Below are 16,543 nucleotides of genomic sequence, written 5' to 3' on the forward strand. Positions count from 1 at the left end.
TATTATATTACTAGTACTTAGTAAATAGTAGGTGCTTTAGGCTATACATATTCAGAGGAATGTACTGGCAAAACCACTTCTGTATATTCCTTGCTTATGAAATTCATGGGGTCATCTTAAGTCAACACACAATTTAAAGACACGCATACACACATGTAATATAAATAACTTTCCTTTTCTTTAAAAAGCCTACTGCTTAATTCATTGGGGAATGATACTGCTTAATTCATTGGGGAATGAACAATGAATTAAGCAGTAGGACAGTAAATGAAGAGCAACACTCAAAAACAGGAATTCCAGACAGGAAACAATCAGGTCCAGTTAATACCTCCTAACAAAGGATTCCCCCAGGCAGGAAACAGCCAGGCTTTGAAGCTGCAAGGCCATTCAATGCTAATCAAAGTAGCCAATTGCAACGTTCACACTTGTCTCAAATAGGCAAGAGTTCTTTCTCCCACCCTGGACATTCCACAGATATATAAACCTCACTTGCCTAGTTTCCAACAGACCTCACAACCTCTGAGGATGCCTGCCATAGATGTGGATGAAATGTCAGGAGAGAATGCTTCTGGAACATGGCCATAGAGCCCAGAAAACACACAGCAACTCAGTGAGGGATGTTTTCAAATCAAGAGATCTTTCATCCATTTTTGTGTAACATTTTTATTAAATGTAAAACACAGACTATATCAGGGTACAGAACAGTACATCAAAAATAAACTATTAAAAACCAAGCAGATTAAACAGGGAAGAAAAGTGAAAGAAAAAGAGAATACATAAAACTACAATTAACACTGCCCTAATATTCGTCTGCACTAAGACATTATATTCTAAATACTGACAACTAACACACCGTAGGGCTTTGACCCTACTGTTCAAACTAGAATAAATAAAAATAACTAAAAAGAAGAAATATATTATTCTATCACCCAGAACCAAAATTACAGTATTTATTTGAGTCTAATGCACTGTCAAATCTAATGTCCACCTCATTTTTCAAAATTTGAAACAAAACCAAGTTTTCGCTGTCGAAATGGGCAAGAAATGGCAATTTGTTCTAAGGGCGCTTTGCTGAACTAGAGCCTTGACTGTCCCCACGACCTCCAGGGTGAGTTGCCCGGTTTCCTGAGGATGCTCCACCCCTTTTCTTCCCAGACTTTCGTCCTTGTCCTGAACTTCCTTGTCCTGGTGGGGGACCACTTTTGGGTTTGGGTGGCTCTCTGCTTTGGCCTGTACTGTTATCCACACTGGATTGGGAACTCCTCCAATCTCCTTCAGTCCTTGAGACATGAACCTGCTTGGGTTTGTGTGTCTCATTCTTTATGGACCCCACTCCACTTTGGCTACCTCCACTGGGTTGGGGCTTCTGTTTATTGAAACCACTCTGTCCTTGCCTCCCAGCTTGACCTCCTCTAGGTTGGTTTGGATCTCTCCTTTGATATTTCCAGCTGTTCTGTTGTGAATAGGTTGGGAACAGGCCTATGCTTGGTTGGGATCCCTGTCTGTTTGGGCTATTTCCTCTTCCTTGTGCAAAGCTGGAGTAAAATATCTGCCTCTGCATGCTACAAGACCGCATGGGAGGAGGCCTCCAGCAATGTACATTCCCCCGTCCTGGCATGGGATTGGTACTATAGAAAGTCAGTGGTTGGAAGGGAGGCATTTGGAAAGTGGGTGAGTGAAAGAGTGGGTTATTAAAGGCTCCTCCCAAGTTTGGTGCAGCATTGGAGACACTTCTTGGCATGGGTGTCTGTTTAGCAAGGGAGCTCATACCTGGAGCTGCAGTCCTGATTTCTGTGTTATTATCTGGTTCCTTGGCCACTGCTGTCTCTTTTTCCTCACTTTCCTCAAAGATGTTTCTATCTTCAGAAGGGAGAACATCTCCCTCTAAAGATGGGGAGCCATAAGGGGAGCTTGGAACAAACATCTCCTCAATGCTGATGCTTTTCAACATGTCCTTCAAGTTCTCAAAATCAAGTAATGTTTGCAATTCTTCAAGGGCTGGATTTACATGTACAAGCCCTGCATCTTCATCTTCCAAAACATCTTGCACTTCTCCATAAGCTTCCACCTTGTCACCAATGGCTTTGTCTTCCTTGTTTTCTTCAGCCTTATTTTCACTCATGTCTTTAAGTTCATCCTCACTCTCTTCACCCTTAATGAGCCTCAGGCCACCGTCAACTGCTTTGCTTTCTCTTTTGTCATTCTTTTCTCTAAGATGATCTGAGATTCTGCAGGGAAGGGAAGAGACAGTCCTTTAAAAATGTTTTGCATGATAAAAGGTCCAAGTTCAATTTCACTGAGTTTTCAGGCTATAAAATGGTATTGGATAGAGGGTCTGGAAACAGCCAGTTAGTATAGCCATTGACCATTTTAGCAGAGGAATTCTGGGAGCTGTACAGTTATCTTTTCACACTTGAAGTTTTGACATTTTCAGATTAGATTATTCATGGATTGATTTAAAATGTTAGATCATGGAATCTCTAGGTCTTCGAGTGTGATTCTATGGTCAACTTCTAGTAATGCTGGAGAACATAGACATTTATAGGTTCTCCAAAGTGATGCTATGGCCAGTGTCCAGCTGTAGTTGAAAATAGAGTAATCTTTGGAGAGGTGTCCTCTCAGGAAAAAATAGCAATTGCTTTATTCATAGTTTTTTTTTAAAAAAAAAATCATCATGGTCCTATGTCCCTACCCCAGCAAATGAGGAGAACTAAGTGTAGTCATAACAATAAGTTTTATACGCTCTGAGATGTATTTTTTTTTTTTTAGTATGACCATGGGTCTGATTAAATGTGCCAAAAAGCACATCATATTCAGTAGTCCCTCCACTTTTGTGGGTTTGATCATTCATGGTTTTAATTTAAATATTATCTTTAGCAATCTCTAAGTCACTGGTTCTCAGTTTGTGAGTCTCCAGGTGTTTTGGCCCACAACTCCCAGAAATCCCAGCCAGTTTACCAGCTGTTAGGATTTCTAGAAGTTGAAGGCCAAAACAACTGGGGACCCACAGACTGAGAACTACTGTTCTAGGTTCTCCAGTGTCACAATGTGGTCAACTTCAGATGGAAGAGTCACATTGGAAGACCTAGACTTTTCCAGAGAGAACACCTCTTGAGGAATCTGTGAGCCCTCTACTGTAATGCTATGGGGGAAAAAACCCACTTTTGTCAGGACACGGCATTCTGAACCTAGTGACTGCGGTGGCCTAACTGATTTTGAGACAGAGGTGAAGAACTTCTGGAATCCAGATGTTATGGACAATAATTATCTCACGCCCTTATCAATAGCCATACTGGGTGCAGCTCATGGGAGATTTGTCCAAGACTTATAGCTATCTTAAAGGTTTTGGGGAAATTGGTGGGACATTATAAGTTATTGAGCAGTATTTGTATGGGAGTGTTACCACTCTATAGTACTAAGACACTAATAATATCATGCTCATCTATTATAATTTGAACTCAAACTGGATTTGAAAGCTAGTTCCCTGACCCTGGAGTCAGTTGGTATGAATGGGTACTTCTAGCATATTCACATGTTCACTGCATTGGGCTATTTTAGGTCACATGGTCATGATGCAGCACTCTCTCCCCCCACCCCCTGCATGCATATGAATATAAACACATCTGCATATCCATATAAACCAATAGCCATTTTTGCTTTCCTGTCATTCTTAACACCCACCTGCACTCTCATTGGATAGCATATAGACCTCAGAAGTTACCAGGCCCATACCTGGGCAGTTATCTTAGCCCTCAGACATGTTTTTACCATCTCATGTAAAGGTGAATGCGATTGACTTTGCACACATCCTGCTCCATGAGACACCTCTCCTTTTTAATTGGCTCAAAAGGTAATTTGCTCTTATATAAAGTGAAACTGTAATGTGGGATTAAATGCTGATTTGTGAATGTACAATCTACTATCTTCAAATATATGAATATATTGATATCTGCATAGAAACACTGAACTTAAAAAACTATTGGCAACATCGCTCTTGCCAGATGTGGATACTCACATAAAACTCCACCTGTCTGCCCTGTCCTCCAACCAACTACCCCAGATTCTACCCCAATCCCAATTTGAGGCATAGAGCAGATGTCTTGATCCCCACCCTCCAAAGAAACAGCAGAATAAAACACATTGAAGCCTTCAGGCATCTAAAAATAGCTTTCATTTTGAAACCAGAGGGATGTCATGTGTTCAAAGAAGACTAGGGTTACGGTAAGGATTAATTATGTTATAGGAGTGGACAAAGTCATATTCTAAGCAAACCCAGGCTAGGAAGTACACCGATCACAAAATATATATCAGATCAGGGCTTTTTTGGCTGGTGTGTCTGTGTGTGTGGCTCCAATGCAGACCCCATGAAAGATTTGCCACTTCTACAAGCTTCCAAGAATGGTGACTGTCCTTCAAAACAAGGCATAGTGTTCCTCAATCCTCGACTGGAGCTTGATAAACTGGTTTCCAAATCCCTTATATATAGAACTAAACTCAAGACACTCACCTCTCCATCAGCTCCTTAGTTTCCTGTTGGAGATGAAAGAAAAGACACAGATGAAGTTTATTTTTGGAAGTGCCTTTCAAAACATGTGGATCTTGTGGAACACCTTTTTAAAGAGTATAGATATCAGAGACCCCAAGAATAAAAATTATAGCTTTCATGGGTGCCCTCAATTCGACCGAGTTTGGGCTCAGTCCAACTGGTTTTACCTGGCATAGGAAGTCAGAATTGCATGGATATTTGGATATATATGACACTGTGTTGATATTTGTGAAGATATAAACTTTGTCTATGTTGCCTTTGGATTCTTATATTAATTGTAATAGCAAACACAGGAATACACAGAAAAACCACTGGGACTAACCTTCAGGAAAGCAAATTCATTGGGTTCCTCCAAGGCAGCTTGGATGCTGGAAATTGACTCTTCATGGGATGACCCATGTTCCTTCAAATACTCCATATTCCTTTTCATGGCTGCTAGGTTGTCCTCCTTCATCTGTTTCACAGTTTCCATCATGTTTTGCTCTCTCTCATTCAGGATTTCCCGTAGTTCTTCAAATGCAATGAAGATCAAGCCATACAGATTTTGAGTTAGATCCTGTAATTGGAGCAGACAAACCACGTAGAGTTGATAAAAAGTGCTTATTATAGTAGTATTTGTCTGTTCTTATAATTTATGAATTACTTCATGTACAACAGATTAGAAACAAAACAAGCCGTGAAGTGTATGACCCCCTTATCCATGGATTTGATAGCCATATTCACCCACGTTCCAAAAAATGTTTCCTCCCTAGAATGTCCCTCAAGCGCAATTCTATGGTAGGCTTCCTGCCAAACTATAGTCAAAATATATGGTTTGCTATTATCCAGCATCAGGTACCCATGGGGGTGTGTGTCTTGGAACATATCCTACATGGATACAGGGGCCATATTGTATCTAATTCAATCTCCTCCTGGTTTTAGCCAAGTTGAAATCCTGCATAAGAATTTTTTGCCAGTCTTCTGTGAAGTCACACAGATCTGGTTCAGGTGAGCAAATGTATCCTGTACGAGTAGAATGCATTTCTCCTGAGATGGAAGAATGTATAACGACTGTTGGTTTTATTGATGGGTCTATGGACCATAATAAATATTGTTGTTGTTGTTGGTTGTGGTGGTGGTTCTGGTGAGCAGCTGGAGGATCTTCCTTTGTTCATCAGGACCACCTGAACTGCTCATGACAGTCCTGCTCAGAAAACTTCAGGATGGACAAAGGACAGAAAAGGATTCTCCTTGGGATTGCTGGTCATAAATCACTGACGGCTAAATTGGATTTTGGTTCAGTAAAACAGTCAATCAATCAATCAACCAACCAAACAAGCAAAGGATTGCCAGTGGAGAGCTTTTAGGAAAAGTGTGACATGGACCAGGACAGACAATGTTTTCTTTCATGTGGCTGTTTGAGTCAGTTATCACTTGCTGGCTACATAACTTGATCCAGGCTATAGAGGCCTGCAATTGTCCAAAGTTTAAAGTCCTGCCACATTTAACTGAGTCACATCATCTATGTATATCTGTCAATTATGACAATAAATCTACCTGGCAGATTTATTATGCAGCTATGAACATTTGGTGTATTGCCAGTACAGCCTCATGGGAGAACAGAGAGAAGAGTGGGCTAAGGGGATATTATGATTTATCAGCTGATGGAGGAGAAGCCCACACATCCTATCAAATGGAGGAAGAGACCACCTATTATTTGAATTGTGCTACCTTTAAATGTTTTATGCCATCACTATCTGTCAGATCTGACAATATCTGTGGAATAGCTTCCAATTATGTTATTTGAAATAAAGTTTCTACATTCTGAACTAACAAGCCTGTTCTTGACAGCAGTGGGGTGTGAAAAGATGGCAACTATTGACCCTTGAAACTAATGAAGTAGTTTCTGTCTAGTTGCTATCTCTCAGCCTGTGCTCCTCACAGGACTCTTGTGAGGGCAGAAAGCATATGCCACTATGAATACATTAAAGGAAAGGTGGGATAAAACAAATTAATTAATTCATTAGTTTTATTACATATGGGGAGGCTGAGGAGCTGGGGAAGTACAGCTGAAATGCCTGGAGATAACTGGTTGCATTCATGTGTAGGTTGAAGTCTTGAAGCTGAGTTGACACAATTAGTATGATTACCTTTTGGGATGAAGCAATTACACATTAGCTAGTTGTATTCAGCATATCAGAAATACTGTGTGGCAGCGACTGTTTGCTCAACAAACAGGTGAATGTGCACTGATGAGAAGATAGCGACACCATGTCCAAGGTCCAGAAAATCTAAGCCAGGATGCTCAACAAGCTGGAGCAATTGCCCCAGGAGGGAAAATGGCCACATTTACAGGGGTGTTCAGCTTAGAAAAAAAAGGGAAAGCAAGGAGAGACATGACAAAAGTGTGGATTGGCAGTAACTTTTCTCCCTCTCTGAAAATAACTAGTAGAAGCTATATGGTAGGAGGTCTGGGATAAAAAGAAGTACCATATATACTCTTGAATAAGTCGACCGTATGTGTAAGTTGAAAGCAGGTTTTGGGGCCAAAATTGTAGATTTTGATATGACCCGTGGATATGTTGAGGGCATTCCAAGGAGAGGGGAAAGTGCCAGTGCCGTCTCAGGGGAACAGTCGACATGAGAATATACATCACTTCTTCACGTAGCACATAGTTAAATTGAGGGATTCACTGCCACAAGAGGAAATGATGGCTGCCAACTCAGATGACTGTAATAAGAGGATTCAATAAATTAATAAAAGCTAGAACCATTGATGGCTAGTGGTTGAATTTCCTTTGTATCATCACTAGTATGGCTGTATATCCATTGCTGGGGAGCATGAAATGCAAAGGATGCAATTGTACTCATATTCTGTTCATGGTCTTTCTTCAGTCTGATCTAGCATGATTCTTCTTATGTTCTTAAGATTGGGAGTCCTAACCCAAGTTGTCTTAATAGAGCATCTTCCTAAATGGAGAGCTGAGCCAGTAACTGGTCAGAGTCTTAGAAAAAAACCCCCAAACACATTTCATGTTCTTTGGGTTCTTGTGTCGGAACATCTTCCATGATCCCAGCTAAAAGTAGCACTTGACAAACAGCCTCACTGTAACAGCAAGTCCCCATTTTCTTCCTGCTTCTAGGCATGTCTGCTGATGTCCCATCACCCACAAAGTTGTCTCAGGCTCTCACAAGTCCCATCATAGCTCTCTTGTCTCTTCCCTTAAATTTACCTCAAGTTCTTCTATTTTCTCCTGTTGATAGGACTGATGATTTGTGGCCCACTTCACCTGATCCTTCAGAGGCCCCAGAGATGCCTTCAGTTTATCCTGCATGGCAAACACATGCATAATAAACATAAAACAATTGGAACATAAAACATAAAACAAAAGTAAAAAATGGATGGATCCTTGTTCACTGCCACAAACCATGTTACTGTTTGAGGTTAACTACAAGATGGCACTCCTTCCTTGTACACATGATGACTGAGTGACTGTTGAATTTTAATTCAACTGTTAACAGTAAGCTTTGGCAGTTAAGTCTGATGACATCTATAGACATCCCCATCACAACACAATGACAATGGCTGCACATTAGTTCCTAATGTGCACTAGTATCCTATGCCACCCTATTTTTCTTTGGAATGAAACCATGTGAGGACAGATCGAACTAGGAGATTCAAATAAAAGTATACTTAACTAAGTATCTGATGTAGAATACTGGTCACAAAAAGCAATTTGCAAAGTAAGAAGAAGGAAACTGAATTTTTTCCTGCCTTGGCATCTTCTTCATTGAAACCCACCAATTGATTGCCTATGGGATCCACACTTTACCAGATAAGAACCCTGTGTAATAGTAATAGTAGTTATGGTTCTGCAGCAACTCCAAAAGTAGCTCTCCCTTCTCTGGGTGTGAGCATTTGTGAGTTATTCTCCAAATAATGTCATAGAAATTAAATACATGAATGAATACATACATACATAATAAACAAGTTGTGAAATACAGTAGGAAGGAGGGCAACCATCTTCATGCATGAACTCACAATACCCTGCAACTTCAGCACATTGTTTTATACTTATTGTTAGCTGCCTTGTGTCCCTGTATCTGGAAAAAGACAAGATAGCATCAAAGAAAGAAATATGAACATAGGAAGTCTATTCCTCAATCAACCTGTTGGGAACTTCTAGAATGGTGGTGAGGAATGCTCACCTTTACATGGTGTGCAATGAAGTTCATTGGGCATTCCTTGTCATTGTTCCAGGAGTTCCCAGCAGTCCTCTTGAGGAATAGACTTGCTAGGACTGAAACTCACCAGAAGTTGTCAATGGCTCTCTTGGCCAGAATCACTAGGTTGCTGTGAGGTTTTCAGGTTGTATGTCTACTGGAACATGGCAATACAGCCGGAAAAACTCACAGTAACTCACCAGAAGTTGACGTGCATCATGAAGACTTGCTAGTGATGCATTTACTGTGGGCAAGTCAGGAAACAATTAGGAAAGCTGGGGGACCACCGACATATTTTTCCATAGCAATGGGCCCTCAGTTGACAGACCTGGAATCACGACAGTAGTTCAACTCTTGGTAATATAACTTGGATTATAACACATTACAAACTTAACAGAAGCACCCCAAATGCTCACAGGCTCTTACCTGATAACTGTTCACAGCATTCTTGATAGGCAAAAAGTTGTGCCCTTGATGCTGAGGTAGATCCCGGCAGATCACGCAGACTGGGGCCTCATCTTGGCTGCAGAAGAGTTTGAGGGGCTCCTCATGTTCTTCACAAATATGCCAGCTCCCAGTCACACCAGATTGGCATCCTGCCTCCAACTTGAGGAGCCGGGCTTTCTCAGACAAGTTGGCCAAGACGCGGTTGTGAACGGCATCTTGGAGGTCGAAGGGATCTCGGCACTCAGGGCACGTTCCCTGAAGCTGCCCCTTGGCAAGGACACACCTCTCCAAGCAAGAAAGGCAGAAATTGTGGCCACAAACCAGCATCCGAGGGTCCTGGAAGATGGAGAGGCAAACTGGGCAGAGTAGGTCTTCAGTAATCCCAGACACTTCTCGGACGGAGGCCATTTCAGCTGATTTCGAGTTGTATCTATTCCTGAGATGGGAACCAACAAAGGCACTTGATGAAGGAAATACTGTATTTTATAAGATACCATTGATTCTAAGACACACACTGATTGCGGTATTGCCATCAACAAAAAAGCACATGAGATTCTAAAATGCAGATTCTATTTGCAGTAGTGATCTGAAGGCTGGACAAGGTCCTAGAAGACCGGGCTGCAAATCCCAGCTGAGCAAGTCACACTCCCCTTTAATCCAAAACAATGGCAATCCTCCTCTGAGTAAAGTCAAGAAAACTCTATGATAAGGTCACCACAAAAAAAAAAAAAAAGGCTGGGCAAAGTTTAGCTGGCAACTCCTCAGTTTGTTTCTGTAGCACCAAACAAGAACATATGACTCACCTAAATTGCCAAGCCAATATGGACCTTAAAAGACAAATAATCTGAAGATTTTCTGAGCTGAACAAAAAGGACAGTACTGATCACATAAAAGTAACATGAATTAAGAGTACTATTGTAATATAAAAAGAACATTTTAGGGGAACTGAACCACCTAAACTGGGCTTTACAGGCCAATGGATACTCCACCACAGACATCAGAAGAGCTGCAAGACTGAGAACAAGCCATAAGAGTAAAGACAAAGGTCCACCCAGAGGAAAAGTGTTCTCGCCATAGATCAAAGGAACCACTGATCACATAGGGAAGCTGATGGAGAACACAACATACAAACTATCTACAGACCCACTAAGAAAATCCAACAAATGCTATCTTCAGCAAAGGACAAGAGGGATGCTCTTACTTCTGCAGGAGTCTACAGTATACCATGCAGATGTGGTCAAGTCTACATAGCCACCACCAAACGCAGCAGCATTGCCCAGACACAAATCAAGGAACATGAAAGGCACAGCAGATTACTTCAACCAGAGAAGTCAGCCATAGCAGAGCACCTGATGGATCAACCTGGACATCATATTATTTGAGAACACAGAAATGCTGGACCACTCTCACAATGACCATGTTAGGCTACACAGAGAAGCTATTGAAATCCACAAGGTTGTGGACAATTTCAACAGAGCCACATGCACAATGGAGGACCTTCTTGCAGCAATACCAGAGGCACTCCAAGTGACCATCTACTGGTCAAAGGACGTTTAATAGAACACCAAGTCTGCAAACTTTGTGTTTTGTTTGTTTGCTTGTTTGTTTGTTTTTAATGCAATACAACCGTTTTGGTTAACTCCTGACACAATAAATAAATACATTTCAACAGAAAGGAAATAAACAAAATTTTGCTACTTGTATTAAAAAAACTCTAAAATTATAACAGTAAATAAAGAACACCCAAACACAGGGGAACTCCAGACAAGAAACAATCAGGAACAGCTAATCAGTTCTCAACAAAGGATTCCCCCAGGCAGGAACAAGCCACACCTAAAAACTGTCAGGCCGCCAAATGCTACTCATGGTGCCCAATTGAAACATTCACACCTAGCTCCAACAGACAAGAGTTTTTCCTCCCACCCTTGATTTTCCAGAGATATATAAGCCCAATTTTCCTAGTTTCAACAGACCTCACAACCTCTGAGGATACTTACCACTGATGCAGGCAAAACATCAGGAGAGAATGCTTCATGATTTAGATCCCTTCACTATCAGGATTTCAAATTGCAGAAAGATTTTCTGTGTTTAAATGAACAAAGCTTGCAATGAAGCCCACAGGATATTCAGAAAATATAAGGAAGTTATGTTATGTCGAAGGCTTTCATGGCCGGAATAACTAGGTTGTTGTAGGTTTTTTCGGCTATATGGCCATGGTCTAGAGGCATTCTCTCCTGACGTTTTGCCTGCATCTATGGCAAGCATCCTCAGAGGTAGTGAGATCTGTTGGAACTAGGAAAAAGGGTTTATATATCTGTGGAATGACCAGGGTGAGACAAAGGACTCTTGTCTGCTGGAGCTAGGTGTGAATGTTTCAACTGACCACCTTGATTAGGTTAAACCCCTGTGCTGGCAGGACTGAAGACTGACAGATCGCAGGTTCGAATCTGGGGAGAGGTGGATGAGCTCCCTCTATTCTATCAGCTCCAGCTCCTCATGCGGGGACATGAGAGAAGCCTCCCACAAGGATGATAAAAACATCAGATCATCCAGGCGTCCTCTGGGCAACGTCCTTGCAGACAGCCAATTCTCTCACACCAGGAGTCACTCCTGACACGACAAAAAAATAATAATAATATAATGGCCTGACAGTGCCTGGAACAAACTTTTGTTGAGAGGTGATTAGATGTCTTTGTTTGTTTCCTCTCAACAAAAGTTTGCTCCAGGTACTGTCAGGCCATTATATGCTAATCAAGGTGGTCAGTTGAAACATTCACACCTAGCTCCAGCAGACAAGAGTCCTTTGTCCCACCCTGGTCTTTCCACAGATATATAAACCCTTTTTCCTAGTTCCAACAGACCTCACTACCTCTGAGGATGCTTGCCATAGATGCAGGCGAAACGTCAGGAGAGAATGCCTCTAGACCATGGCCATATAGCCCAAAAAACCTACAACAACCCTCTCTGTAATTGCTGTATCAATTTTAATTGTATATTGTTGGCATCTAATGGTTGCCTGTTGTAAGCCACCCTGAGTCCTCCTCCAGGGGTGAGAAGGACAGGGATATTAATTCTCAAAATAAATAAATACAAGTTGGGTAATCCTGGGCTAACATTGTTGCTCAAAGCTACACATATATCATCACTTACTTTCAATCGATTCCTTGACTTGTTTTTAATTATCAGCAAAGCAGAAAACCTTTGTTTGCAGAAATAAGTTGTGGAGAAGAGCATAAGATAGCATATGAGCATAAGATAAATTTTGATTCCTCAAAATTTAGTATAAAATTGCTTTTTTACACCAAAACTCTTCAAAATTATCAGACTAAACACATCCTTATAGTTTCTATCATTTTGAAATTCAACGAGCTCTTTCTGGATTTCTTCTGCAATCTCTCCGACATTGGTACCAAAAGGGTTACATAACTGAGTATAAGCAAAAGAAACAAAAGCTGTATTGTCTTTTCCAGAACAACTGAGATTCATTTCAATCATCATTAAATAAGTCAAAAATTAATATGAATATCGAGGGCTCATGGTCAGTAAAACTACTGGAGTCACTGAATCATTAAACAGCAAAACAAAAGAATCTGCAAGACTGACGCCGGATGGCATGAGTACGTGACACGTGAAGTCAATCGCTTGCCCTACCCATGGCCTCCTGTGCTCGCCTGACATCCTACTCGTTGGTGCTGCTTCCATAGCAATGGATTCATTAAAATGAATAAAGGTTTAAAATTTTAAATGTTTTGTGGACCATATTTTAGTTCTTGTAGACCACTGGTAGTCCACGGACCACTGGTTGGGAATCACTGTACTAGAGCCGTGTTTCTCAACCTTCCTAATGCCGCAACCTCTTAATACAGTTTCTCATATTGTGGTGACCCCAACCATCAAATTATTGTTGTTGCTACTTCATAACTATAATTTTGCTACTGTTATGAATCGTAATGTAAATATCTGATATGCAAGAAGCATTTTCATTCACTGGACCAAATTTGGCACAAATACCCAATATGCCCAAATTTGAATATTAATGGGGTTAGTGGCGGATTGATTTTGCCATTTGGGAGTTGTAGTTGCTGGACTTTATAGTTAACCTACAATCAATGCGCATTCTGAACTCCACCAACGATGAAATTGAACCGAACTTGGCACACAGCACTCCCATGAACAACAGAACATTTTGGAAGAGTTTGGTGGGCACTGACCTTGCATTTTGGGGTTTAGGAGTTCTGCACAAATTTTGGCACAAACACTTAATATGCCCAAATGTGGTGGAGTTTGGGAAAAACAGACCTTGACATCTGGGAGTTGTAGTTGCTGGGATTAATAGTTCACCTAAAATCAAAGAGTATTCTGAATCCCAATGATATTGGGCCCAGGCATGTAGCCGGGGGGGGGGGGGGGGGGGCTCGTGGGGCTTTGCCCCCCCCCCCCCCCGAAATTCTCATGGTGGTTCGTGAAAAAGCCTTACTGGTGCATTATTTAAACTGTTATGTTTATTCATATCTGATTACCATGCTCAATATATCCCATATGCATGGGGGTATTGGGGTAACGATACAAAAGGTTTGCTAGGCTAGACCCTCTTTCACTCAGACTCAGCCCCCCCTGAAACTCAGCCCCCCCTGAAACTCAGCCCCCCCAAAACCCCCCCTGAAAAAAATTCAACGCCCCCCCCCCCCCCCGAAACGAAATCCTGGCTATGGGCCTGATTGGGTCAAACTTCTCACACAGAACCCCCATGACCTACAGAAGATACTGTGTTTTCTGATGGTCTTTGGCGACTCCTCTGACACCCCCCCTCCCATAACCCTCCAGGGGTCCCAAACCCCAGGCTGAGAAATGGTGTCCTAGAGTGAAGCCTAAAATGGGTTGACCCATTTCTTCTCTCCTCTCCCACCCCCAAAATTAGAAGACACACTTTGACTAAGATTATGGTGTGGCTCCTGGAAATGATCAAAGTTCATTAAAGGCAGAAAAATAATTAATTAAGCAAGCTACCCTCCCAATACTAAGCTTAAAAAAGGAGAAGTGAGGGAAAACAAGAAAGAATATTAACCTTGCAACAATCAATCCTATGCATAATTATTAGGAGTTGAGTTATGTGAATACAGTGGATGGGGATTGACTGGTAGGTAGACACTGTTCATGGTGCCAGTTGAGGGACAAGGAATGCCAGGAAGCTAAAGGACTGAGGAAAATATTATCCTTCTTGAAAGAGGAAGAATAACAGACTTGCAGATAAAATTTGGATAGGAAAGGGTAGAGGCAGGTTGTGCTTTGGGGAATGTGCAAACATTGCCACAAAGCTGAAGAAAGAAGGTAGTGGAGCAAATAGAAAGAGAAAGCAGAAACAGGACTCAGGAATTTAGCTAGAAAGGGACTTCGAATTGCAACTACCTTGACTGCCTGAACTGGTTCCTTACAATTGGCTATCGAAGAACAGAAAATCTCTGAAGATCCCAGGAAAAGCTGGCAGAAGTTGCCACGGTGGTGCATTTCATCATGGAAACTGAAAGAAGATTGAGCAAAGTTCAGTCAACATTAAGGGCAGTACCACACCTTTTGGAGATCAGCTTTAGAGACTTTCCAAAGCCTTCTTCCTTCCTTCGTTGCTTCCTCTCACTGATTCCAGTTCTGTGTCATGTCTTTGGACCACAGTCAAGCACAGTAAACCATGAAAACTGTGCGCACACACACTCACACAGAATGTCAACACAGTCACAAGAGCCTGCAAGAGATTGCAACACCCCACCCTCTTCTAGGTTTCGTTTTCCCTGGAAGAGGCACGGTTATGCAAGGGAAATCCCATCTGACTGTGAAATAATGCCACTATTGCTAAAGACATTCAGGGTTTAGTGCTCTCTACTTCTGCCTCAGAATGTTGCATTTCAATATCAACACAACAAGATGTGTGCCTTCAAATTGTTAAAAATTAAGGCAAACTTGTTACAGGGTTTTCTTGAAAAGAGTTGTTCATAGAATCATAGAATCATAAGAGTTGGAAGAGACCTCACGGGCCATCCAGTCCAACCCCCTGCCAAGAAGCAGGAATATTGCATTCAAATCACCCCTGACAGATGGCCATCCAGCCTCTGTTTAAAAGCTTCCAAAGAAGGAGCCTCCACCACGCTCTGGGGCAGAAAGTTCCACTGCTGAACGGCTCTCACAGTCAGGAAGTTCTTCCTCATGTTCAGATGGAATCTCCTCTCTTGTAGTTTGAAGCCATTGTTCCGCGTCCTAGTCTCCAGGAAAGCTGAAAACAAGCTTGCTCCCTCCTCTCTGTGGCTTCCTCTCACATATTTATACATGGCTATCATATCTCCTCTCAGCCTTCTCTTCTTCAGGCTAAACATGCCCAGCTCCTTAAGCCGCTCCTCATAGGGCTTGTTCTCCAGACCCTTCACTGGAATTCCACAAGTAGGACTTTCCGCTGTCGACTTTCCACAGAGATCTAAAGACATGGATGTTCCGCTGTGCTTTGGAACAGACAATTCCTTAGGTAGCTGGCCCCAACTAGGACCCAAAATCTTGCCTTCACACTGTACTATTGTTTTGTATCTAAAGCCATAATGACCTATTTTATATGGCTCTTATCCTGACTGTTGCCATATGACCCATGCACTTTATCCACTAGTCCTATCATCTAAATTGGTGTTGCACCTGTGACGAGAAATTGAAATTGAATTTTATCATTGGTTGTTGATTTTGATGCCTGTTTTATATATTGTTATAATGTTGTTGTTGGTTTATTGTGTCTTATATTGTTGATACATATTTTAATGTGTTACATTTTAACTGTGTTTGATCAGGCTTGGCCCCATGTAAGCCACCCCAAGTCCCCTCGAGGAGATGGTAAGCCGCCTTGAGTCACCTTCAGACTGAGAAAGGCGGCATAGAAATGCAGTAAATAAATAATAATAATGGAGGCGGTTACAAAAATAAAGCTATTATTATTCAGAGTAAGTTTGCCATTGCTTTGCTCTGAGGCCAAGAATGTGTGGCTTGCCAAAGTCACCCAGTAGGTTTTACGAATGAGCAGGGATTTGAACCCTGGTCTCCAGAGCCTTAATTCAATCTACAGCATATTAGTTGTAGATGTGAAATGCGGAAATGGAAAAGTTATTTCTCTTTTCCCCATCTGATTTCCTGATGGAAGAAATTTCAAAATAGATAAAACATGATTCACATGAAAAGCTTGAGTCATGCTGGCAGACAGGGAATGGTTTATTATGAATTATGGAAAGAGTGCGAGATTCAAAGGATGTATTATTTTAGTTAAACATTTGAGATAGGAATAGGAATGTTATAGCCTTCCAGATGTTGATAGACTGCAACTCT

At 41.6% G+C, this 16,543-nt stretch overlaps 1 protein-coding gene across 2 annotated transcripts; it reads right to left on the reverse strand.

Annotated features, from left to right (window-relative positions):
* Window positions 1-647: 647 nt before the first annotated feature.
* LOC132766757 (uncharacterized) lies at window positions 648-14,935 on the reverse strand. 2 transcript variants are annotated; one of them, XM_067463341.1, is made up of 6 exons: window positions 14,765-14,935; window positions 9,176-9,632; window positions 7,759-7,854; window positions 4,869-5,102; window positions 4,508-4,530; window positions 648-2,228 (listed from the first exon to the last, which is right to left on the reverse strand). In XM_067463341.1, exons 2-6 carry the CDS (start codon window positions 9,602-9,604, stop codon window positions 1,058-1,060), a joined length of 1,953 nt encoding a protein of 650 aa, XP_067319442.1. In that variant the 5' UTR covers window positions 9,605-9,632; window positions 14,765-14,935; the 3' UTR covers window positions 648-1,057. The 2 variants fall into 2 exon arrangements, with proteins under 2 accessions (XP_067319442.1, XP_067319441.1); XM_067463340.1 differs by having other exon boundaries at window positions 14,603-14,935.
* Between the last annotated feature and the right edge of the window lie 1,608 nt (window positions 14,936-16,543).

The sequence above is a fragment of the Anolis sagrei genome, chromosome 2, assembly GCF_037176765.1.
Source record: "Anolis sagrei isolate rAnoSag1 chromosome 2, rAnoSag1.mat, whole genome shotgun sequence".
Lineage (NCBI taxonomy): Eukaryota > Metazoa > Chordata > Lepidosauria > Squamata > Dactyloidae > Anolis > Anolis sagrei.

What these genes read in the sequence shown, in the direction of transcription:
- LOC132766757 (XM_067463341.1), bottom strand. Translation starts at nt 9,604, where the DNA reads ATGGCCTCCGTCCGAGAAGTGTCTGGGATTACTGAAGACCTACTCTGC. An exon ending in ATGAATTTGCTTTCCTGAAG is followed by an intron (nt 4,531 to 4,868) that starts GTTAGTCCCAGT and finishes CATCTCCAACAG; the next exon opens with GAAACTAAGGAGCTGATGGA. An exon ending in ACTAAGGAGCTGATGGAGAG is followed by an intron (nt 2,229 to 4,507) that starts GTGAGTGTCTTG and finishes CCTTCCCTGCAG; the next exon opens with AATCTCAGATCATCTTAGAG.